Here is a 22,974-nt window from a genome sequence, read left to right on the forward strand (position 1 = left end):
TTTTTTATAATAAAAAATTTAAAAAAATAAAGAAAGTTTTGTTACTTATAAACATTAACTATATTATACATTTTATATGCAGCCCAAGACAATTCCTCTTCACTGGATATGGCTTAGGCAAGCCAAAAGGTTGGACACCCATGGTTTAGCCATTCACTCTTCATGCATTCTTTTGACATGTCCAAGTCCTCCCAATTTGAAGATCCCACTAACTTATGAAATCATTTAGTGGAGATCTGTAGTATTCTCATAGCTCTTGATTATTTCTTCTCCATTCACATGTTCTGTTATCTCTTGCAGGTCCAAAATATTTTCTAATGATTTTCTTTTCTAAGATCTGCAAGGCATCTTGGTTTGTTATGCTCCAGATTTCTGCTCCATGTAATAATGTGCTAGTACTAATAATAGTTGATGCTTTTTTTTTTTTTTTTGTAAAATGACAGGTGTTGATACTCATTCTTTTAACAGGAAAAATTGAAAATTCAAAGAATATGAAAAGAAAACAAAAAAATATTTATAGATAATTTTAGTTTAAAGTACGATGATGTTTTGGAGTAAGAATAGCAAAGTAACACAGTTCATCAAACAAAATTAATTGTGATGAGTATATCAATTTTTCAACGAAAAACGATCATGAAAAAGGATAACTTACACTGGGTTTAATAAGTCATAATAATATAGATAGTTAAATTGACTAGTTTTGCCACATATGCTAATGGTTTCTTCTGGGTTAGGAAGAAGAACAAAAAAAAAAAAAATACAATAATGGGTAAACATGAACTATCACATAACTAAAACTGATGTAGGAACTGTTACGCAAAAGTAAAAAAAAAAAAATTAAAAAAATGTAAAAAGAAAACATAAAAAGTAAAAAAAAATTTTCCAAATATATCATGCATGCTTACTGAACAATGACTGATCCATGCCCAAGTGTGTTTGTTTTTAACTTTTGTGTAACGGTTCCTACATGCTCAGTTTTAGTTATATAATGATTCATGTTTACCGCTTATTGTATTATTAGTATATTTTTATGTGGTAGCTCCAGAGAGACTGAGGACTCATTGCAGGAGGGTAATCTATTCTATTTTGCTAAATACATCTCACTTTTTTCACTACTCCTTCTCCACTTATGTTCTCCCTAATCCAGAAGAAGCTACTAGCATATGTACAAAACTAGTCAGTTGAACTATCTATATTATCATGACCTACTGAACCCAGTGTCAGTTATCTTTTGTCACATAAAATTTATTGTGTAAGTCTATAAAAATGAGTAAAATGTATATGATCATTTTCTATAAAAATTATATGTATCAAATATAAACTTTTATAATGCACATAATTGACATCATGGTACAGTAAATTTTATTCGCTGATGGAACTTATTAGTATAATATGTAAATATAAAAAAAAATTACTGAAATTACAGATTTCTAAATTGACCCCATATCCGTATGTCAGATTGCTGTTAAACAAGGTGCTGGTACATTTATTAACAGTGATATACCATTGCATGTTGTCCCCCCCCCAAAAAAAGCACTGATAAAGTAGTACTAATAAATGGAAATAGTACTAATAAATAATGAATGGAAAGCACAGCTAATCATACCTCGACTTAAATGCATTCAGTCCCTGTACTCAACATGCTCTCATTCACTGCATTCCAATCACAACTACTCTCACACCCACTATACAGCTTCCAAGGATGACCTCTTGTTCCCCTTGTCTCCAGATACTCTATGAAAAATCTCATCCACGCTTATTTATTTATGCATTCGTATTGGGTTTCCCCGTTCCTACACTGTCCCTTAAGACTGGTTGAGCCCTCCTAGTGAGGGATTTAGGTATATTATGACTATAGATCCGTGTGTGTTCAAGGGCCAGTTTGCCTGTTCTGAGGGATGAAAAACCTGAGTTTCCGGGTGTAAAACCCTCTACCTCCATATGAGACTGGGTAACTCATCTTAATCGAAAGAGACCAGATAAAGATTCCTCACATCATGGACAGGAATTGAACCCAGGTCTTTCCAACCAAAGGGTTTTGTCTATATCTACTGAGCTACGGATGCTCTTCATCCATGCTAATCTGGTAATTACCCCTTATTAACTTGTACATGATCATGTCTCTCCTCTTCCTTCTATCCACCAGGCTCTGTAATTTGCATTCTCTCAATCTGTATTCATGTTCCAGAGACCAGAAAACAACTAAGTCAATTGTCTCTGGACCCTTTTCAACATCTTCATTCCTTTGAAAACCTGGCAACCAAATCTGTGCACAGTAATCTATATGTGGCCTGATCAAAGTCTTGTACAATGGAATCAAAACATCCTTACTTTTACAAGTCAGTGTTCTCTGCATCATTTCCATAATCTGCTGTTGTCCTCACAATTTTAGCAAAATGTCCACAAAATTTCAAAAGCTCTATCCACCACAATCCCCCAAATTCTTCATCTCCTCCACCTCCTCCAAAATATCTACCACCAATCCTATACTTTGCATCCCACCTTTGCTTCCCAAAAACTGACATCCCCCCCCACCACACACACACACACACACACACTCACCTATACAGACAGTCTATTCAGGTCCTTTTGCATCATCTGTTCTATTTCTTATAATTCTCTCCATCGTTGCATCATCTGCAAACAACTGTATATCACCATTTAAGACCTTTTCAGTGTCATTTACATAGTAATTAAACAACAGCAGTCCCAAAACATACCCCTGGGGCATACCACTAGTGACTTTCCTCTTCTGGGATATCACTTCCTGATATACAACTTGTTGATACCCATCAGACAGCCAATCTCTAGTCCACTGCACTAATCTGTTATCCAGTCTCATCTGATCCAATTTAATTACTAGTTTGTCATATGGTAATTATTGAAAGCCTTTGCAAAATCTAAATATTCTGCTGTATATGCATCTCCTTTGTCCAATGTATTCGTCATCTTGTTATAATAAGTAGACAGATTGGTAAAACACAGTCTTCCTTTAGCAAATCCATGCTGTCCATTAAAGAGAATCTACTGCTGTCCACCCAGTTCTGAATCCTTGTTCTCACTAGGTGCTTCTCGAACACCTTGACCACAACTTCAGACAAGCAGATTGGCCTATAATTCAAAGTCTTAGTCTTATCACCCACCTCCTTTATCATGCGGAACAATTTTGCCATCTTTTCATTCCTTTCGGACCTGGGCTAATCCAAGACTCATCTTAAAAAGGTACATTAAAGCTATTGTTAACTCCCTGGAATATTCCCTAAAGACATGCGGTGATATACCATCAAGTCCCATGGCCTTGTTGACTTGATTCCTTATATCTCCTGCTCACTCACCGTCATTGGTTCCTTCCCATTCCCACTGCTTTCAAGTTCAGCATTATGTTACAATCACAAGGATGGAATACTTTAATGAGCTCATTTAACTCCCCTACTATATCATCAGTGTTTATCATTCTCCTGTTATCACTGACCGACATCATCCTTTCATAATTATTCTTCCTTCTATTGGCCGTGTATCGAAAAAAACTCTCTAGTATTTTTTTTAGCATCATTTGCTAACTGCTGCTCATACTGCACTTTTGTTACTCTTACTTAGTGAGTCACCTTCATTATTTGCTCTTTGTACTCCCCATGTAACTGATTATCTCCACTTGTCTTGTGCTGCCTCCACAATGCCTTTTTCTCCCAAATTGTACGCTTCACCTCTTCAGTCATCCATTTTTAAATCTACTTTATTTAATTTTCTGACCTTTGGAGTACACTGTCATTGCCTCCGCTAGATAATTCCTAAATAGAGACTGAGCAGCATTGATCACTGCACCCAAGTGATCACTTCATGGTCACTGTCACCAACTGGACAGTGTGACACTTCATTTACAATAATAATATCTTCTGATGAGATAATCAAATCCAAGACTCTCGATCCATGTGTGGCCTTTGTTACATACTGCTTAAGGTTGTTATCCCATAAAAACTCAAGAAATTCTTTCTCTTTGGTTCCTGATGCCATCTCCTCATTCCAGTGTACCATAATTGATATTGCCATAATGATCACCCTTTTCTTATTAGCCAGACCAATTTGTATAAACATTTCCTTCTCACTGCCTTCCACATTACCAGCTGTATAGCAACACCCTATTAATCATTTCATCCTGTCTACTTCCACTTCACACTTTACCATCAGTATTGCATCTCCTTGCATCTCTGCCACAACTCCTCTGTCATCAAAAATAACCTCTTTTGTATCTGCCCCTTGCACTGGTCTTTTTGCTTTATCTGTCTTTGCTACATATCCCTCCATCTCTGTTCCTGTCAGAATGTCATCCTTGTTCAACTGTCTCACTTATTATTGTTATTATTATTACATGATGCCTCCAGGGAGTCCAAGGATTCATCACAGGAGGGCACTCTACTTTAAATACATCTCACTCTCTCTCCACTCTTGCTTAATTCCCCTACTATGACACTACTAACATCAATACCATCTACTTACTAATAACAGTATTTTTTGTCTATAAATTGCGTGTGGTCTGAATATATATTTTGTCTGTAAATATCATCACCTCATATTATTATTATTATTATTATTATTACGGGCAACTCCAGGGAGTCATTAGACTCATCGAGGGAGGCCCCAAATCATTTTCATCACAACTATTCGACATTCATACAGTATCTATCATACCTCGCCTTAAACTCATTCACTGTCACAGCATCCACCACAGACTCAGGGAGCGCATTCCACTCATTCACTACTCTAAAAGTAAAGAACCCAGCTCTAACACCTTTACTAACCACACTTTTGCCCAGTTTCCATGGATGTCCCCTAGTCCTCCCACAACCAGCCCTGTTCTCAAAAATATCTTCTGAATTAATTTTATAGAAACCCTTCAGTAATTTGAATGTCTCAATCATATCTCCCCTCCTCCGCCTATCAACCAATTTTTGCAACCCACAAATCCTCAACCTGTTCTCATACGGTTCATTCCACAGACCTGCTATCATCTTGGTCACTCGCCTCTGGATCCTCTCCACCTCCTCCCCATCAAGAAGAAACCTAGGTGACCAAATCTGAGCACAGTAGTCGAGATGAGGTCTTATCAAGGCTCGATACAGAGGAACAATAACCTGCTTGTCTCTGCTTGTCAACGTATTCTTCAGCAACCAAGTGATTTGATGAGCTGATTTGGCCACTTTTGCAATGTGTCCCCTAAATTTCAATTCCTTATCCACCAACACTCCTAAATCTCGTGCCTCATCAATTTCCTGGAGCACGGTTCCACCAATGCAGTAAACTGCCTCCCATCTTTTCACCCCAAAATGCATAACCTTACATTTTGCCACATTAAATTGACATCCATTCTCCCTAGCCCAGACCTCCAATCTATCCAAATCATCCTGCAAAATTTTGACGTCATCTGCATTCACTATTGCCCTACCCAACTTCGCATCATCCGCAAACAAATGAACTGTTCCTCTCAGATCCTTTCCTATATCATTTATGAACAAATTAAACAGCAGTGGTCCAAGAACAGATCCTTGTGGTACACCACTAGTCACAGGCCGTCTAGTGGACTCTACTCCTGAGTAAACCACTCTCTGATATCTCTCCGTCAACCACCCTCCTATCCATCTCACCAACCCTATGTCCATTCCCATATGCTGCAATTTACTGATTAGAATTCCATGTGGTATCCTGTCAAAGGCCTTAGCAAGGTCCAGCAGAATCACTGTAAACCCATTACCCTTATCCAGTTCAGCCGTCACTGTGTTATAATACGTGAGCAAGTTACTGAGGCATGACCTACCCTTCACAAAACCATGCTGTCCCCGATACAGTATCCCATTTTCTTCTATCCAATCTTGTATTTTCCTCTTGACTATTTTCTCTAAGACCTTGATAATGATTCCTGTTATGCTGATTGGCCGGTAATTTTCAACAGCAGCCTTGGAACCACCTTTGTGCAGTGGAACTATTTTCCCCTCTTTCCACCCCCTTGGGACTGACCCAGTCCTGAGGCTCAAATTAAACATAATGGTCAAGGGCACTGACAATTCTTTGGCCGCTTCACGTACGACACGAGCTGGTATACCATCCAATCCCACAGATGTATTGACATTGAGGTTCTGTAATAGACTAGTTACCTCTACCTCATTCATCACAATTCCAGTATAAGCTGTTGGTTCCTCCATTTCCGCAAAGCCACCACCTGGATGATATACTCTTGCAAAGTGCTCGCTCAGTAATTCCACAACATCGACTGATTCAGTTACCTCCCTACCCTCAGCATTTTTTAAGATCATTCTACCATGAGCATTTTTCCTTTTACTTGCAACATATTGAAAAAACTGTTTGGGATTCTCTTTAGCCTGCATGGCCAATTTCCTTTCGTAATCTGCTTTTGCTTTTCTTACCACCCTTGTTACCATCCTGGCCTGAGCTTTATACTGTTCATGCACCTGATGGTCACCCTTCTCCTTAAATTCCCTCCACAATTGTTTCTTTTTTTGCAGCTCAAGCTTAATAGTGTTATTCATCCATTTAACCCCTACCTGATTTATTATTCGGACTCTTGGTATACAGTCAACCATTGCCTCCTGCAAACAGTTCTTAACCACCTCCCATGCACCATCAACATCCAGCCCTTGCAGTTTTACATGCCATGGCATTGAGCCAAGCACACACCTAAGCTTGTCATACTTACCAGCCCGGTAATTCCACATATACCCTGTCTTAATTGTAAATTTGACTCCTTTAGCCACCTCCCAAGTCATGACCTTATGGTCACTCTCACCAATTGGTGGCAACATGGTCATGTTCGTTACAGCTACATTCTCAGTTGCAATTACTAGGTCCAGCACTCTCTGCCCCCTGGTATTTTCCAATACATGTTGCCGTAGATAGTTGTCCCTTAATAACTGCATAAAATCCAATTCCTTCCTCCCATGTGCCCTCTCCTCTTTCCAGTCAATGTTACCATAATTGAAATCACCCATAATAATTACCCTCCTTCCATTCATTTCTTCTATTTGCTTATGCATACTATTCCCACCATCCACTCCATCACCCGGTCTATAGCAGCACCCAATTGTATATTTTGTTCTGCTAGATTGTATCTCACACCAAACAGCCTCAAATGTGCTTTTTTCCCCATCCTGCAGTTCAAATTCTATACTCCTTGGCTGAAGCTCATCAGCTATCATCAATAACACTCCTCCCCCCTTTTTATTCACCCTGTCACTCCTGAACACGCTATACCCATCGCATTCAATCCCACTAGCTTTATCATCCTCTGTCAGCCATGTTTCACTAATACCGACAACCTGTGGCCTGGAAGTGCCAACCATGGCCAAAAACTCTTCCTTCTTGTTCCTAATACTCCTGGCATTAGTGTACATGAATCGCAGAATATCCTTGACTATCTTAATCCTTTCTTATGCACTCACTCATCTACTTCTGAAACCATCATCTACATTTTTCACACAGTATCACCCTGTTCATGAGTGAAGAGAAAAGGAACACAGTGTTCCTTTTCTCTTATTCTCTTCACTCGTGCCACTCACCTCTCCATTTACAAATTTGCCTACCTTACTTTCCAACTCATCCACAACACCTCTTCTTGCTTCCTCAGGTCTTACGTTCACTTCAGTCTTTCTCTCTTGCAGCAATAGTTTCTCCGCCTGATTCACACAAAATCCATTCAAATATAGCCCATCTCTTTTATATAGCTGTATCTGCCCCTCAACTCATCCTACACATTCACAAAATGAACTTCTTTCACATCTCACACAACTCTGCTAGCATGTCATTCATAATCTTTGCTGGCCTTCTCAATTCATCATTATCATCCCCGAGCAATATGCTTGACTACATTATCAATACCTGAGCAATATGCTTGACTACCTTACCACACTTTTGAGGCTGTTTTCTCTCCTTAACAGCCTCATGACATCCTTCCTTACATTCTTCTTGTTACCAGTCAGATCATTTATGCCAAGTACAACTACCAACTCTTTTGCCTCATGCACTTCTCTTATCTAATGCTTCAACCACCCTGCTCATTCTACCTCCTGGAAAACAGACTTTGTGCACCTTTTCATTCACCATACTACATATCATCAAATCTCCATGCATTGCCACTATCAAATCATATTTGATATTTTATACTTGATATTTTTTTTCACCATTCATCCCATTCCTCACATTTCCATGCAAATCCATGATTCTCCTCAGTTCATTCCTCATACATTTAATCTCTTGCTTCATCTTGCCAACACCACTTTCATATCTTGAAATAATTTTTCAGTGCCATTTACGCAAATCGCATTTCACTACTTTGCACATTTGCTGTCTTACTGCTCACCACTGCTAACTCACTGTCATCTCATCTCATCTATGCATGCTGTCTTACCACTCAGTGTCACTAACTCATTGCCACTTTCACCTGCTGTTGTACGTCACCACTCAAGCACTCAGCTGTACCCGTCAACTCCACTTACGCACATTCAATGATACCTCATAATCCATAAGTATGCTGCACTTCTTGCATACTCAAACTCTCTCATCTCTTATTTTCCCTCCCCACATTAATATCTTCAACATTAACATTCATTTATTAACAATTTAGCAAATTAAACATCTAACCTCCATGGAGTCAGACTCATTGTGGAATGTACACATTATCACACACAAAACTCATCCAATGCCTTAAACTGATTCAATATGTCTATAATCACACTCAGTCAATGCAGTATCATTAGACTGATTTTATGTGTCTGTATTTTTCAATTTGCCAACCACTCTCCATGTAAAGAACCTACCCCTCAATCCTCTGCTCACACCCACCTTATACAGTTTCCAGAGATGGCCTCTTGTTTTACACCACCCTCCCATTCTATGAAAGATCTCTTCCATGTCAACCTGATAACAATCCCTGATTAGCTTATATGTATCAATCATATCCTTACCCCCCTACTCCTATTTATGAGGCTTGGAAATTTACATTCTCTCAATCTGTCTTTGTACTTCACAATTCAAAGGCTACTCACAAATAATAAATTTGTGAATACTCTCTGGACCCTTTGTAACATATTCTTGTCACCATGAAAACCCGGGTAACAAATCTGTGCACAGTATTCCATATGAGGCCTGATGTTTATTTAAATTATTTACATAAATAATAAATTAAGTAAATAAAATGAAATAAATAAAGATAAAGATAAATATTTACATTCTTGTATGTTTACATTTAACATTACTATGATTAACTACTCTGTGGCTCAGTCAGTATAGGCGTTTGGTTGGAAAGAACTGGGTTTGATTCCTGTCCATGACGTGAGAAACCTCTATCTTGTCTCTTTTGACTAAAGGTAAGTTAACTGGTCTCATATGAAGGTAGGGGCTTTTTTCTTCCAGAAACTCAAGTTTTTTCGTTCTTTATAACAGACAAACTGGCCAGAAAAACATTTGCAATTGACAGACAAAAAATACATTATAACCATTTGCTTGATGTTCGCTTCATAAGAAGGTTATGTACTATGTAACTGAGTCTATTAGAGAGCAAAAGGAAAGGGTGAAAGAAATGATTGTTGTGGCAGGTTCGAATGATTTGAAAGGAGATAAAATGGAAATGATAGAGGACCTGAATGAATTGTTTGAGGTAGCAAAAGAAAAGAGTGAGAGAGTTAGGATGATTAGTCTTTTGCCGCGGTATGACAGTGAAGTGTTTAAAAGGAAGGCCATAATTGCAAATGACTTTATGTGTGGGTTATGTATGACAAGTGGTGTGGAATTTGTGGACATGTGGAGTGAGTTCGTTGGGCAAAAGGATCTATATAAGACGGATGGCTTCCATTTGAATGGATTTGGTGTAAGGAGACTTGAAAAAGTGTTGTTGAATGAAGCAGATGTGCAGAATCAGGGAAACTAGATTTATTAGAGGGGGGGAGTAGATATGCAGACCTTAGGGAGGCAGTTGAGTGTATGAACGAGTATAATATGCCCGAGTGAATAAGGACAACAAATCATAATGGGATAGTTAGTATAAGGCATCAAGGTAGGGATGTGGCTAATGAGGGGCTGAAATTCATGTACACTAATGCTAGGAGTATTAGTAACAAGAAGGAAGAATATTTGGCCATGATTGGCACTTCCAGACCCACAGGTTATAGGCATTAGTGAAACATGGCTGACTGTATATGATATAGCTAGTGGGATTGAATGTGATGGGTATAGTGTGTTCAGGAATAACAGGGAGAATAAAATGGGGGGAGGAGTATTGTTGATGATAGCTGATGAGCTGCAGCCAAGGAGAATAGAAGTTGAATTGCAGGATAGAGGAAAAAGAGCACATTTGATGCCATTTGGTGTGAGATTGTGGCTAGCAGAACAAAATATACAATTGGGTGCTGCTATAGACCAGGTGATGGAAAAGATGGTGGAGATAGTATGCACAAGCAAATAGAAGAAATGAGTGGAAGGAGGGTAATTATTATGGGAGATTTCAACTATGGTCCCATTGATTGGAGTGAGGAGAGGACGCACGCAAGGAAGGAATTGGATTTTATGCAGTTATTAAGGGATAACTATCTGTGACAGCATGTAATGGAAAATACTAGGGGGTCAGAGAGTACTGGACCTAGTAATTGCATCTGAGGATTTGGCTGTAACAAATATGACCACATTGCCACCAATTGGTGAGAGTGATCATAGGGTCTTGACTTGGGAGGTGGCTAAAGGTGTGGAATTTATAATTAAGACTGGGTACATGTGGAATTATCGGGCTGGTAAGTATGACAAGCTTAGGAGTTTGATTAGTTCAGTGCCATGGCATGTACAACTGCAAGGGCTAGAAGTTGATAGTGCATGGGAGCAGTTAAGAAGTGTTTACGTGAAGCAATGGCTGACTGTATACCTAGAGTCCGAATAATAAATCAACTAGGGGTTAAATGGATGAATAACACCAATCAGCTTGAGCTGCAACTATGGAGGGAATTTAAGGAAAAAGGTGACTGGCAGGCACATGAACGGTATAAAGCACAGTGCAAAAGAGTAATGAGTGTAGTAAGAAAAGCAAAAAAGGATTATGAAAGAACATTGGCCATGCAGGCTAAAGAGAATCCTAAACAATTTTTTCGATATGTTGCAAGTAAAAGAAAAAATGCATATGGCAGAATGATTTTAAAGAATGCCGATGGTAGGGAGGTAACTGAATCAGTTGATATAGTTGAGTTACTGAGTGAGCAGTTTGCAAGAATATATCATCCAGGTGGTGACATTGCAGAAATGAATGAACTAATAGATTATATGGGAATTGTAGTGAATGAAGTGGAGGTGAGTAGTCTATTGCATAACCTCAATGTCTATACATCTGTGGGATTGGATGGTATATCAGCTCGTGTCGTACGTGAAGCAGCTAAAGAATTGTCAGTACCCTTGATCATTTTGTTTAATTTTAGTCTCGGCTCTGGGTTAGTCCCAAGGGGGTGGAAAGAGGGGAAAATAGTTCCACTGCATAAAGGAGGTTCCAAGACTGCTGTTGTAAATTACTGACCGATTAGCATATCAGGAATCGTTGTTAAGGTCTTGGAGAAATTAGTCAAGAAAAGAATACAGGATTGGATAGATGAAAACGGGATATTGTATGGGAGGACAACAAGGTTTGTAAAGGGTAGATCATGCCTCAGTAACTTGCTCACGTTTTATAACACAGTGACGGCTGAACTGTAATGAACCACTGTAAACCACTGTAATGGGTTTACAGTGGTTCTACTGCACCTTGCCAAGGCCTTTGACAGGATACCACATGGAACTCTAATCAGTAAACTGGAGCAGATGGAGATGGATTTAGGGTTGGTGAGAACGATAGGAGGGTGGTTGATGGAGAGATACCAGAGAGTGGCTTATTCAGGAGTTGAGCCCAAAAGGCGGCTTGTAACTAGTGGTGTGCTGCAGGGCTCTGTTCTTGGACCACTACTTTTCAATTTGTTCATCAATGATATAGGAAAGGATCTGAGAGGAAGTGTTCACTTGTTTGCTGATGATGCAAAGTTGGGTAGAGCAATTGTGAGTACACAGGATGTCAAAATTTTACAGGATGATTTGGATAGTTTGGAGGACTGGGCTAGTGGAAATGGATGTCAATTTAATGTGGCAAAGTGTAAGGTTATGCATTTTGGGGTGAAAAGAATTGCAGCAGTATATCACATTGGTGGAACCGTACTCCAGGAGATTGATGAGGCCAGGGATTTGGGAGTGTTGGTGGATAGGGAATTGAAGTTTAGGGGACACATTGCAAAAGTGGCTAAATCAGCTTATCAAATCACTTGGCTTCTGAAAAATACTTTAACAAGCAGAGACAAACAAGTTATTGTTCCTCTGTATCGAGCCTTGGTAAGACCCCCATCTAGACTATTGTGTCCAGATATGGGTGCCAGGGTTTCTTCTTGATGGGGAGGAGGTGGAGAGGATCCAGAGATGAGTGACCAAAATGATAGCAGGTCTATGGAATGAACCTTATGAGAACAGGTTGAAGATTTGTGGGTTGCAAAAATTGGTCGATAGGTGGAAAAGGGGTGATATGATTGAGACATTCAAATTACTGAAGGGTTTCTATAAGATTAATCCAGAAGATATTTTTGAGAATAGGACTGGTGGTGGGAGGACCAGGGCCATACATGGAAGCTGGGCAAGAGTGTGGTTAGCAGGGGTGTTAGAGCTAGGTTTTATACTTGGAGAGTGGTGAATGAGTGGAATAAGCTGCCAGAGTCTGTTGTGGGTGCTACGACCGTGAATGAGTTCAAGGCGAGGTATGATAGATACTGTGTGAATGTCGAATAGTTGTTCTTGACATGATGTTAGGGCCTCCCTCGATGAGTCTGTAGACTCCTTGGAGTTGCCCGGAATAATAATAATAGTACTATTCATATGGGAATCACGGCTGCTGTATCATTAATTAATGTTAATTAATTACTATGATTAGGCCTGCACAATCAAGAGAAACTTCACCCATTTTCTTTGTTCATTTCTTGATAACTTATGTATCAATCATATCATCCCTCCACCTCAGATCCACTGCACTTATATTTTCAATTTTTTTAAATTTCTTGTTGTCACTATTCCAAGCTTTAACATTATCTTTAACCCTTTTCACTTTTTGTAAAGTTTCCTCATTTTTGTAAACTCCTGATGACCATTTCTGCTCACAGTTTTAATCAAGGCTTTGGAAAACACCATATTATCTCTGCTGGACAGTGTTCTAACTAATTGGCTTCCTGTTCTTGGTTGAGAATATTTTTGTCATATATTTTTTTTGCTTCTTGTCACCCATGTGACAAGAAGCTAAAAAATGACAACATAGGAAAGCTATATGTTAATTCTTTAAAATAAAGTCAGCTGTCAAGTGCAGTGAAATTTTTGAATGTATTTTCAAAAGCCTCTGTCATCCAAGAACTCCATTAAGACATGGCACAAGAGATTTTTAAAAAATGGGATTTTTTTTAATCAAGATGCATGAGCGAAGCAATTGTAGAGCTCATAAGGGAAACATTTTTTTAGATGCTTTCTGAGTCATGATGAACATTCTATTAGTCAGAACTGCAATGTCCATGTTGACTTTGACATCAACAAAATGTGGGATTTGCTGGAATGCAGAATTAGGGTACAGCCAAGATAGCAGTTTCTGTTAGTGGAACTTATTAATGCTTTAAAGGGAGGAGGCTGGTAGTTAATTTCTGTCCTTGAAAATATTTTGTTTATATCTTTTGGTCATGATTTTTGGTAGGACAGTGCATGTGACTTTAAGTTTGTTCTCTACTTATAGTATATGTATTTTAAACTTGATATGCAGTGCTTGCTTAAATATTCCTACACTTGAGTGTAGACATGCTTTCCTATTTAGGTGTAGAAGATTTCAGCAGATCATATTACTCTCTGCTATCTCCTGCAGTACTTTTCTCATATAGGTTATGTTCCTGGTCTCTACTATTTGTGTTAACTTATTTGTTAATGATATTTCACATGGATTGACAGGGGATATCCAGTTGTTTGCAAATTATGCACAATTAGGGAAAGTTATAAGAAGTGATGCTAATGTCACCTCCCTTCCAGAAGACTGAAATATTTAACTTATATTATTTAATGAGCTGATTACCGTTTTTGATGTTCTTAAGTACAAGGAGTTGAATTTCTGAGTGGAGAGGTATAGGGTTATGTAATGCATTGGTGATACTGTGCTTAGGAGATGAGATATGGATCTTGGGGATGATTATCAAGAAGCTTAAAGTTTAGAAGGCATGTTGCAAGTGTTTTGAAGACTATGCAGTACTTTTTTATAAGAATGATGAACAATAGAAAGCTTATGTTAAAAGGCTATTTCATATAAAATTTTCACCCAAGTATTGTGGGCATCATCACTATAAACATACAGTGTAAACTACAGGTGGTTGATAAGTAGATGAAGTTGTACTAGCATATAAGGCAACTACATGTGGATTACTGTGTGCAAATTTGATCATCTAATTTCCATTGTGATGTGGAAATTCTGGAGAGGGGCCAGAGACAAATGACCAAGGGTATCAGGACTTGGAATGTTGGTTATCGGGAAAGGTTGACAATTAGTAAATTGTGGAGTTTAAGGAGCCAAAAAAAAGAGATAAGATAATACTTTTAATTTGGTGACAAGATTAATACATAAAGATTATACAAAAAGCTAAGGTGTGAGAGGAGAAAACAAGAACTATCTCTGGAAGTTATGTACAAAATCCAATATTCTTATGAGAATAAGAATATTGGATTCTTATCCATCTCAGGATTAATTTTTTTTAACGTAGAATAGATCAAATAATATCACCACTTACCGATACTGCCACACCACAGACTGATCACATGAAATTAGTGAATATTACCTGAATAAGGGATCCCCGGACCAGGAACATTTTTCTCTTTTATGACTTTCTCCCTTTACGGTAATTAAGCCTAACGCGAAACAGATAGCAAAGGCAGGTTGTTAAAACGTTAATATAATTGGTGTGGTATTAACAAAAGATCGCGCAACCGAAAGATAAAAGCATAGCCGACAGTTGAGTTGAAATGCTAACTCTCTTCAACCGAATTCCATATGTGAAACTGCCATAACATTCGTTTTATATATATATATATATATATATATATATATATTACTTAGTTTTAACACTCACGAATTTTTACACGTTCGGTTGAATTTTATTGCTGCCTTGGGAAATCGAACTCACACACATCTAATTAATAACAATAGTTTTTAGTTAGATACTGTGTTTGCCCATGCAACATATGGTTTTGTTTCAGTTTATACAGCATAGTTTCTGTATGAGGGGACATGTGATTCATTAATTAGTGTTTTTATCCCAGTTGTCTCTAATTGCACTATTTCTTGAGAAATATATTACACAGACTCCTCATACCTTATTCACTGGCATAATAAAAGTACTTCTTTTAATTGCCTCTGCAGGCTGATAGGGAGGGTGTTGTTTACCGCTGCAAGCAAGTTACTATCTCCCCACATGAACTTGTTTAAGCTTTTTTTCATGTGTGAAGTATATGCAAAACTTTTTTTGGTAACAGAAAACTAGCTCGGATGACAGTGATAATATAAAACGAGTTTTGATATGTATATAAAGTCAATATCAACAGTCCCTGATTACGAACGCGTGATGAAAGGGACAGGAAGATTTCGAGCTTCCCTGGAGAGCATTTGAAGTAAATACAATTAACCACTGCTTTGAAATGAAACATATGAATAAGCAATATTTACTAATATTCATTAAGCGCCGAAATACACAGGAAGCAAAGTTTGTGAACCAACACCAATGTGTGAATTTTTCCATTAAAATATAAAAAAATAACAAAAAAGAAATAATAAATAATAAAAGTTAAATACGTTTCTTTTAAAATAAAAAAAAATCTACTTAGTCTTAAAACATTTTAAATTTCTTTTCATTATTTCACGGCCCCCCTCAACAAAACCTACGGCCCCCAAGGGGGCCGCGGCCCACAGTTTGGGAAGCGCTGGTGTAGATGATGCAGTTCGCTGTAGTTGGTGGATGGAGTGCTGGAGCTGGAGACAGAAAGTGTTGTTGAGTGGATGTCCTTCCTCGATGAGTCTTTGGATTCCTTGGAGGTATCATGTAATAATAATAATAATAAATGTGTGAAGATATGAAACAGTGGCTAGTGCATGTGAAAAAGAAAGGGGGCCTTCTTTTTCACATGCACCAGCATGTGAAAAAGAATAAGAAATTAAAAGTTGAGTCTTTGCCACAGTATCGATAGAGGTGAGCTGAGGCATGATGATTGCTCACACAGTCATCATCATCATGCCTCAGTGACACACAATTTGTCAGTGCACAAATTGTGCAGAAGGAATGGTGTGGAGTTTGTGGATGTGTGGAGCAAGTTTGATGGAAGGAGGATTTATATAAGGTGATGGCTTGTATTTGAATGGATTTGAGGTCAAGTGCCTTGAGAAAGTGTTCACTGAGAATTCCGAAGTGGAGAGTTGGGGAAACTAGAATGTTTAGGGTGGATGCAGGGGATCAGGTAACTTAAAGGTTAATAAGTTGGAGAGTGGTCACATGATGCTAAATGTAGCACTCCAGATCTGCAAGGAGATGTGTTTTGCATTATGGGAGATACTGAGATAGGAGTGATGTTAGCTTGGTCCACCTTTGCTACGAGTTTCCCAGTGTCGTACTACCTTACCCCAGTCCTGAAGATATTTTCAGGTGCAAACTTTGTTTGCTCACATTTGGATAAAGAAGGATGAGGAGTTTTTGATACTGGTTAGCTCAACTGTGATCAAATGTTATAGGCATTAGTGAGACTTGATTGACTGAATATGATATAGTCACATGAATAGAATGCAAAGGATATGATATCTTCAGAGAGGACAGAAGGAACAGGATAGAGGGTGGGTTTTGCTAATGATAGCGGATCAAGGAGAGTAGAAAAGCATTGGGATGGAGAGGAATGCAGAAGGCAGCTCATTTGAGGCCATCTGGTGTGAGAAAGGTGCAAACAGGATGAAATATATAATTGGTTGCTGCTTCAATCCTGGGGGTATAAAGGAGAATGTAGATGGCATCCAATGGCAAATTAACATGATGAGTGCAGTTCAAGTAATTGTTATGGAGGATTTCAACTATGGAGACATAGATTGTGAGAAGAAATGGTCTCAGGCAAAGAAGGAAATGGAATTTATACAGTTGCTGAGAGATCATTACTTCAACCAACATATAAGGGGGGGGGGAACATGAGGTTTGACGGGATGCTGGATCTAATCATAACACTAACCAATCTAGCTATGTTGCTCCTGTAACATACGAGAATGTGCATAAAGTGATCATTTAGTCTTGACTAGAGAGAAAAGCCTTACATACAAAATTTTCTGTTAAGAAGGGTTATTTATATGTTGAATTGCAAAGCAGGTGATTGACAAGCTTGAGGAGTCAGCTTTCAGCAGTGCCATGGCATAAAAATTTGGAGGGGAGAGATGTTGGTGATGCATGGAAGTGTTCAAGTGGGTGTTTGAAGAAAGCAGTATCAGAATTATACTCAGAGTTGGAAGGATAAATCAGATAGGTGTTAGATGAATGAATAGCATCATTAATATCCATAAAAAGAAAACATTTTGGAGGGAATATAAAGAAAAAGGTGATCAGCATGTCCACGAGCAGTATAACAGGTCACCATTGCATAGGCGACAATGGTGACCTGTATGGTAAGGAAGGCTAATTATAAGAGAAAGCCACTGATGATGCCAAAAGAAATCCTAAAGAGTTCTTTTGCTATGTGGCATGTAAAAGCAGGAATGACTATGGGAGTATGACTTTAAAAAGTGCTGATGGGAGAGGGAGATAACAGAGGCAAACCAAATAATCAAATTACTGAGTGAGCATTTTGCAGGGGGTGTACCATCTAGGTTGTGACATTGCAATGTCAAATGTGACAATGACTGATGGGGGAATAGAGGCTGAAGAATTGGAGGTGCTTAAAATATTGCAGAACCTCAGTGTTAACACAGCCATGGGATTAGATGGCATATCAGCTCATGTATTACGAGAATGTGCAAGGAAATGATCACGTCTTCTGATCAAGCTGTTTAATTTAAGCCTCGGTATTGGGAAGGTACCAATGGAGTGGAAAGAGGACAAAATACCCCCACTGCATGAAGGAGGCTGCAAGACTGAAGTAGCAAATTAAATCAGCATATCATGAATGGTGATTGAGATATTGGAGTAATTAGTGAAACACAGAATTCAGAACTGGGTGGATAGGAATATGATACTCTATAAGGGACAACATGCTCTTGTGAAGGGTAGGTCTTGGTTTAGTAATTCGCTTACTTTTTATGATAAAGTGACATTAGAGTTTGATAAGGGAAATGGCTGTTCAGTGATATTGCTAGAGTTTGCGAAGGCATTTGATAATATTCCACATAAAACTCTATTGCATAAATTGGAGCAAATATGGATGTATATGAATTCTGGTGATTTGGATTATAGAGTGGTTGATGGACAGATATTAATGAGTGGTATATGGATTTGTTGAGTTCAGGAGAAGACAAGTGATCAGTACTGTAACACAGGACTCAGTACTTGGTCCTCTGTTGTTTAATTTTTATATTAATGATATAGGAAATGATTTGACAGGAAATATTCAGTTGTTGCTGATGATGATGCTAAGCTGGAAAGTGCAATTGTATATGAAGGTGGTGCAGAGATCCTGCAGGAAGACTAAATCATCTAGCAGTATGGGCAAAGGTAAAGGGCTGCCAGTTCAAGGTGGCCAAATGTAAGGTGATTCACTCTGGGCTGAAAAGATAACCAGCTGTGTACTATATTGATGGAACTGTCTTTAGAAAATAGGGAGTTGAAGTCAAGTGGGCATATTGCAAAAGTGGCTTAAACAGCTCATTGAAGTACTGGGTTACTGAATACCCTGATAAGCAGGTTATTAAATCTCTTTATAGGGCTTTGGTGAGTCCTCATCTTGAATACTATACACAAATCTGGTGACCTTGTTTTAAGTTTTTCCACTTGGTTATACTATAAATTAAAGATGCCAAGAAATTATATTCTTAGTTTAATCCTTTATCCAAGTGTAAGCAAACAATGTTTGCATGTGAAGTAACTTCACAATGGGATACTTGTATATAGAGGCTAATGACTTTACATCAATTGCCTTAGTAATGAGGTGTGACACCTTTAGACTACTTGTATATGGAAATATGACCTGCATTACTTCAACCTTGGTATCACCTCTGGTTCGGGCTTCCACTGATGAGACCTCAATAAAGGTTGAAACCGGTCTGGATAGTGAGCCTTCCCACAATGCATAGTATTATACATGTCTGTAAGGGGTTATGCTTTGCATTATGGGATACTAAGGCAAGTGATGTGAAGTCATTAGACTCTATATATGAGTTGCCATGTCCTGAAAATACTTCAGGTGAAAACTTTGTTTGTTTACACTTGGATCAAGGATTAAATCAAAAGATCACTTTGGTTTAATCCTTTATCATTCAGAAGCTTGAATATTTGTGGGTTACAGAAATTGGTTGATGGGCAGAAACAGGATGATATGTTTAAGACATGAAAATTACTGAAGGATTTTTATAAGATTAATACAAAGGAAATTTTTCAGAATAGGTCTGGTGGTGAAGACCATCCTTGGAAATCGAGCAATTGTGTGAGTACTAGATTTTTTGATTGGAGAATGGTAAATGAGTGGAATATGTTATCAGAGTCTGTTGTAAGTGCCATAATTCTGAATGAGTTCAAAACAAAGTATGATGGATATTATGTGAATATTGGATAGTGCTTGGCATGTTTAGGGCCACCCTCAATCAGCCTACAGATTCCATGGAGTTGTATGTGTGATAATATTTTTCTGTTAACTGCACAATTATTACTAACAGTGTACAATGTTTCTCTGTAGGTTGAAACATGTTAAACCATAGGTTGCTGGTCATTATGTATCTTCCTGCTGATATTGAACTAATGAAACATGTTTTGTTTTGTGCAGTCTTCATGATGTCTAAGTTTACAAAGTATATACATATCAAATTTTGTTTAAACATTCGCAAAATATTTAAACAAAACATGATTTAGTAAAAATTGATACAAAAATTCTGGTATGAAATGTATCCAAATCTCTGTTGATTAAAGAGGGAAGAATATCATTCAGAAATGATATGTGCTACTGGAAGGGAATGAAGAAACTGTGGAAATAAGTACACCATTATTTTGAAATGTTTGACAATTAACTGTGTGCAAGATATCAGAGGGGGTTGGAATATCCATAAGCTGATGTGGCTTAGTTTTAATTGAAGTCTTGAATATGAAGTGAGATCAGTATTTCAGTTGTCTAGAATTTTGTGTGTGTGTGGGGGGGGGAATTCTCCAGCTGAATTTAGCACTGTATAACACTTTTTTTAGGCTCAAAAATTTTAAAAAAACCACAGGTTTTAATAACATAGAATTTTCTTTCATAGCTTCAATGACAATGCTTTCAGACATTTTTTGAAATCCATTCCAGATTTCAGTTGGCAAAATGATGTTGTAGAAGGGCTATTCTGCAAGGCTCTTGTTGTAAAGTACAGTCACATCTGTTTTGAATACATGACTAATGTGTTGAACTGTATCATTTAATTACACAGCACCCTACGTGCATGTACATTTTTTTCTTTGAATCCCACTCATAAATGTGACCCTTCCCTTAATGCATAGCATTATGCATGTCCGCAAGGAGATGTGCTTTGCATTATGGGATACTAAGGCAAGTGATGAGAAGTTCTACCACCTTTGCCACGAGTTGCCCTAGTCCTGAAAGATACTTCAGGCGCAAACTTTGTTTGCTTACACTTGAATAATGAATTAAACCAAGTATATAATTTCTTGGTATCTTTAATCCACTCATAAAAGGTCACAAACATTGCTCGATAGTATTAATTCTTGTGGATTGGGCTAAGTGTAAAATAATCTTAAAACTTTGCTTTGGAGATTAAGTATGGAAGCCTTTCAATCCACTTGAGGTCATAAGTAAGATATGATTGCAGTCTCACATCAAGTGATGTACTTCACCCATGAATATGAAGTGATGCCTACTGTGGGACTTTGTTAAATGGTGCACATTTTTTAGTACTGAATTAATTTTTAACTTTGGGACTGCTGCTTTTCATTGGGTTATAATTTATTAAGATCAAAGTGTATAATTATTTGTTACAGTATTTACAGATTAATAAGTTAAAGAAAATATAAATTGTTAAAGTGCTTATTTTTGCAGATCCAACCTGGGCATCTATAAATAGGGGCTTAATAATATGTGATGAATGCTGTAGTGTACACAGGAGTCTGGGAAGGCATATATCCCAGGTAAAGTCTCTGAAAAAAGGAGCATGGGTTCCAACACAATTAGCAGTATGTTTCTTTTTTTTATTTCTTAAAATTCACAAGTGTAATCTTATTTTATTTTAAACTCCTCGTATTAAATATATCCTGATTTTAGTATTGGCTGTAATTCATAATATGAACATATTTACAGTATTAACTAATAACACTATACAAGAACAGAATAAATTGTAATGTATTGAATTGATATTTTGCTGGATTCAAACTGACATCTTCAGAGGACAAAACACTTGTCATAAAAAGCATACTTCAGTCAAATAAGTGATGATTATTTCAAAATTTTAATTGAACAAAGATCTAGTATATTAATCTCTATGCTCTTTAGGGCTGGATATATAGTATAGACCACTTAAGGCCAACATGCTGAAAGCATTCTTAAAACAAATCTTCCAAATTTCTTAATCAAATTCTTGATATATATCCTCAGGGGGGTTACAGAATACTATGAGTGTACTATATGATTAAGTTTGTAGTATTACTTACTTCTGACCAATAATTTTCCTCTAAATTAATCTATGTGTCAGATCTCCTATATTGTCAAATCTATTTGGGTTCTTTAATAGATTTTCACTACATAAGCCATGGAAGTGCCATCTTGGTTTTCCTTTTTTTCTTTTACTCATTTTTCTCCATTCTATCATGAAACCCCTGTTTTGTTAACCTTTTATCTCCAATTCTGTTTGACTGTATACTACCTTAGATTAACTCTGCTTATGCATTCTTAATGCTAACAATATCAAGTTCTTTCCTAATATTTTCATTTTTCAAATGACACTCCCATTACTGCATCTGTTTATTCCCTATCTCATAAGTCTCATCTGTGGCTCTAGTCTTTGATCAACATAATAAATTCAAGTTAATTGGAGCAACCATTTTATTGGGACAAGTCTAGAAGAACAAAAACAAAATGAGAATATAACAAGAATCAATGGCGTTTATTTGAGATCAGCCAGTAACCTTTACCATGAGTGTTAGAACAATTATGTAACCTTGCTTCAAAAATTTAGTTCTGATGTTATATACCACATTGACAAAGCCTGTTTTATCTTTCCATACTAGATGGTTTTTCTGTTTTATAAACATGCTGCAATTGTTCAAATATGTCTGGAACTCATAAACGAAAGCAGTAAAGCAGTTAATCATTGAAAAAAGTGCCATGTCTCAATGCTTTAAAGGATTAGAATGGAGATTTTATTAGCTCAGCACCATGCAAACAAAAACTGCATGGATTATATCTGAATTTTTTAAGAATTCGCTTATGAGTTGGGACATGGAATTACAACAGAAATCAAGAAAAAATTTAGTGGTTCTTGTCAACTGCTAAGGAGGTCAGTGCAAAAATTAATAATAATAATTAAGCTAGGCTGTTTAATTTAAGTCTCAGCTCTGGTAGAGTTCCAAGGGAGTGGAAAAAGAACAAAATTATTTATATTATTATTAATGATATTAATATTCTACACCTATTCTACAACTGTCTGTCTCCACCAACCGCAACTACCTTCATCATCTACTGTAAACTATTACTACT

At 37.5% G+C, this 22,974-nt stretch overlaps 1 protein-coding gene across 1 annotated transcript in view; it reads left to right on the top strand.

The window, feature by feature from the left end:
- The window catches only part of Git (ARF GTPase-activating protein GIT1), a 707,749-nt gene that overhangs the window by 51,445 nt on the left and 633,330 nt on the right, over positions 1-22,974 (top strand). The window contains exon 3 of the mRNA XM_090400625.1: positions 21,322-21,455. Within this exon, the coding sequence (XP_090256751.1) occupies positions 21,322-21,455 (134 nt within the window). The remainder of the gene's footprint in view (positions 1-21,321; positions 21,456-22,974) is intronic.

Source organism: Typopeltis vanoorti, chromosome 1 (genome assembly GCF_054136105.1).
Source record: "Typopeltis vanoorti isolate ZY-2024b chromosome 1, IOZ_Tvanoo_1.0, whole genome shotgun sequence".
Taxonomy (NCBI): domain Eukaryota; kingdom Metazoa; phylum Arthropoda; class Arachnida; order Uropygi; family Thelyphonidae; genus Typopeltis; species Typopeltis vanoorti.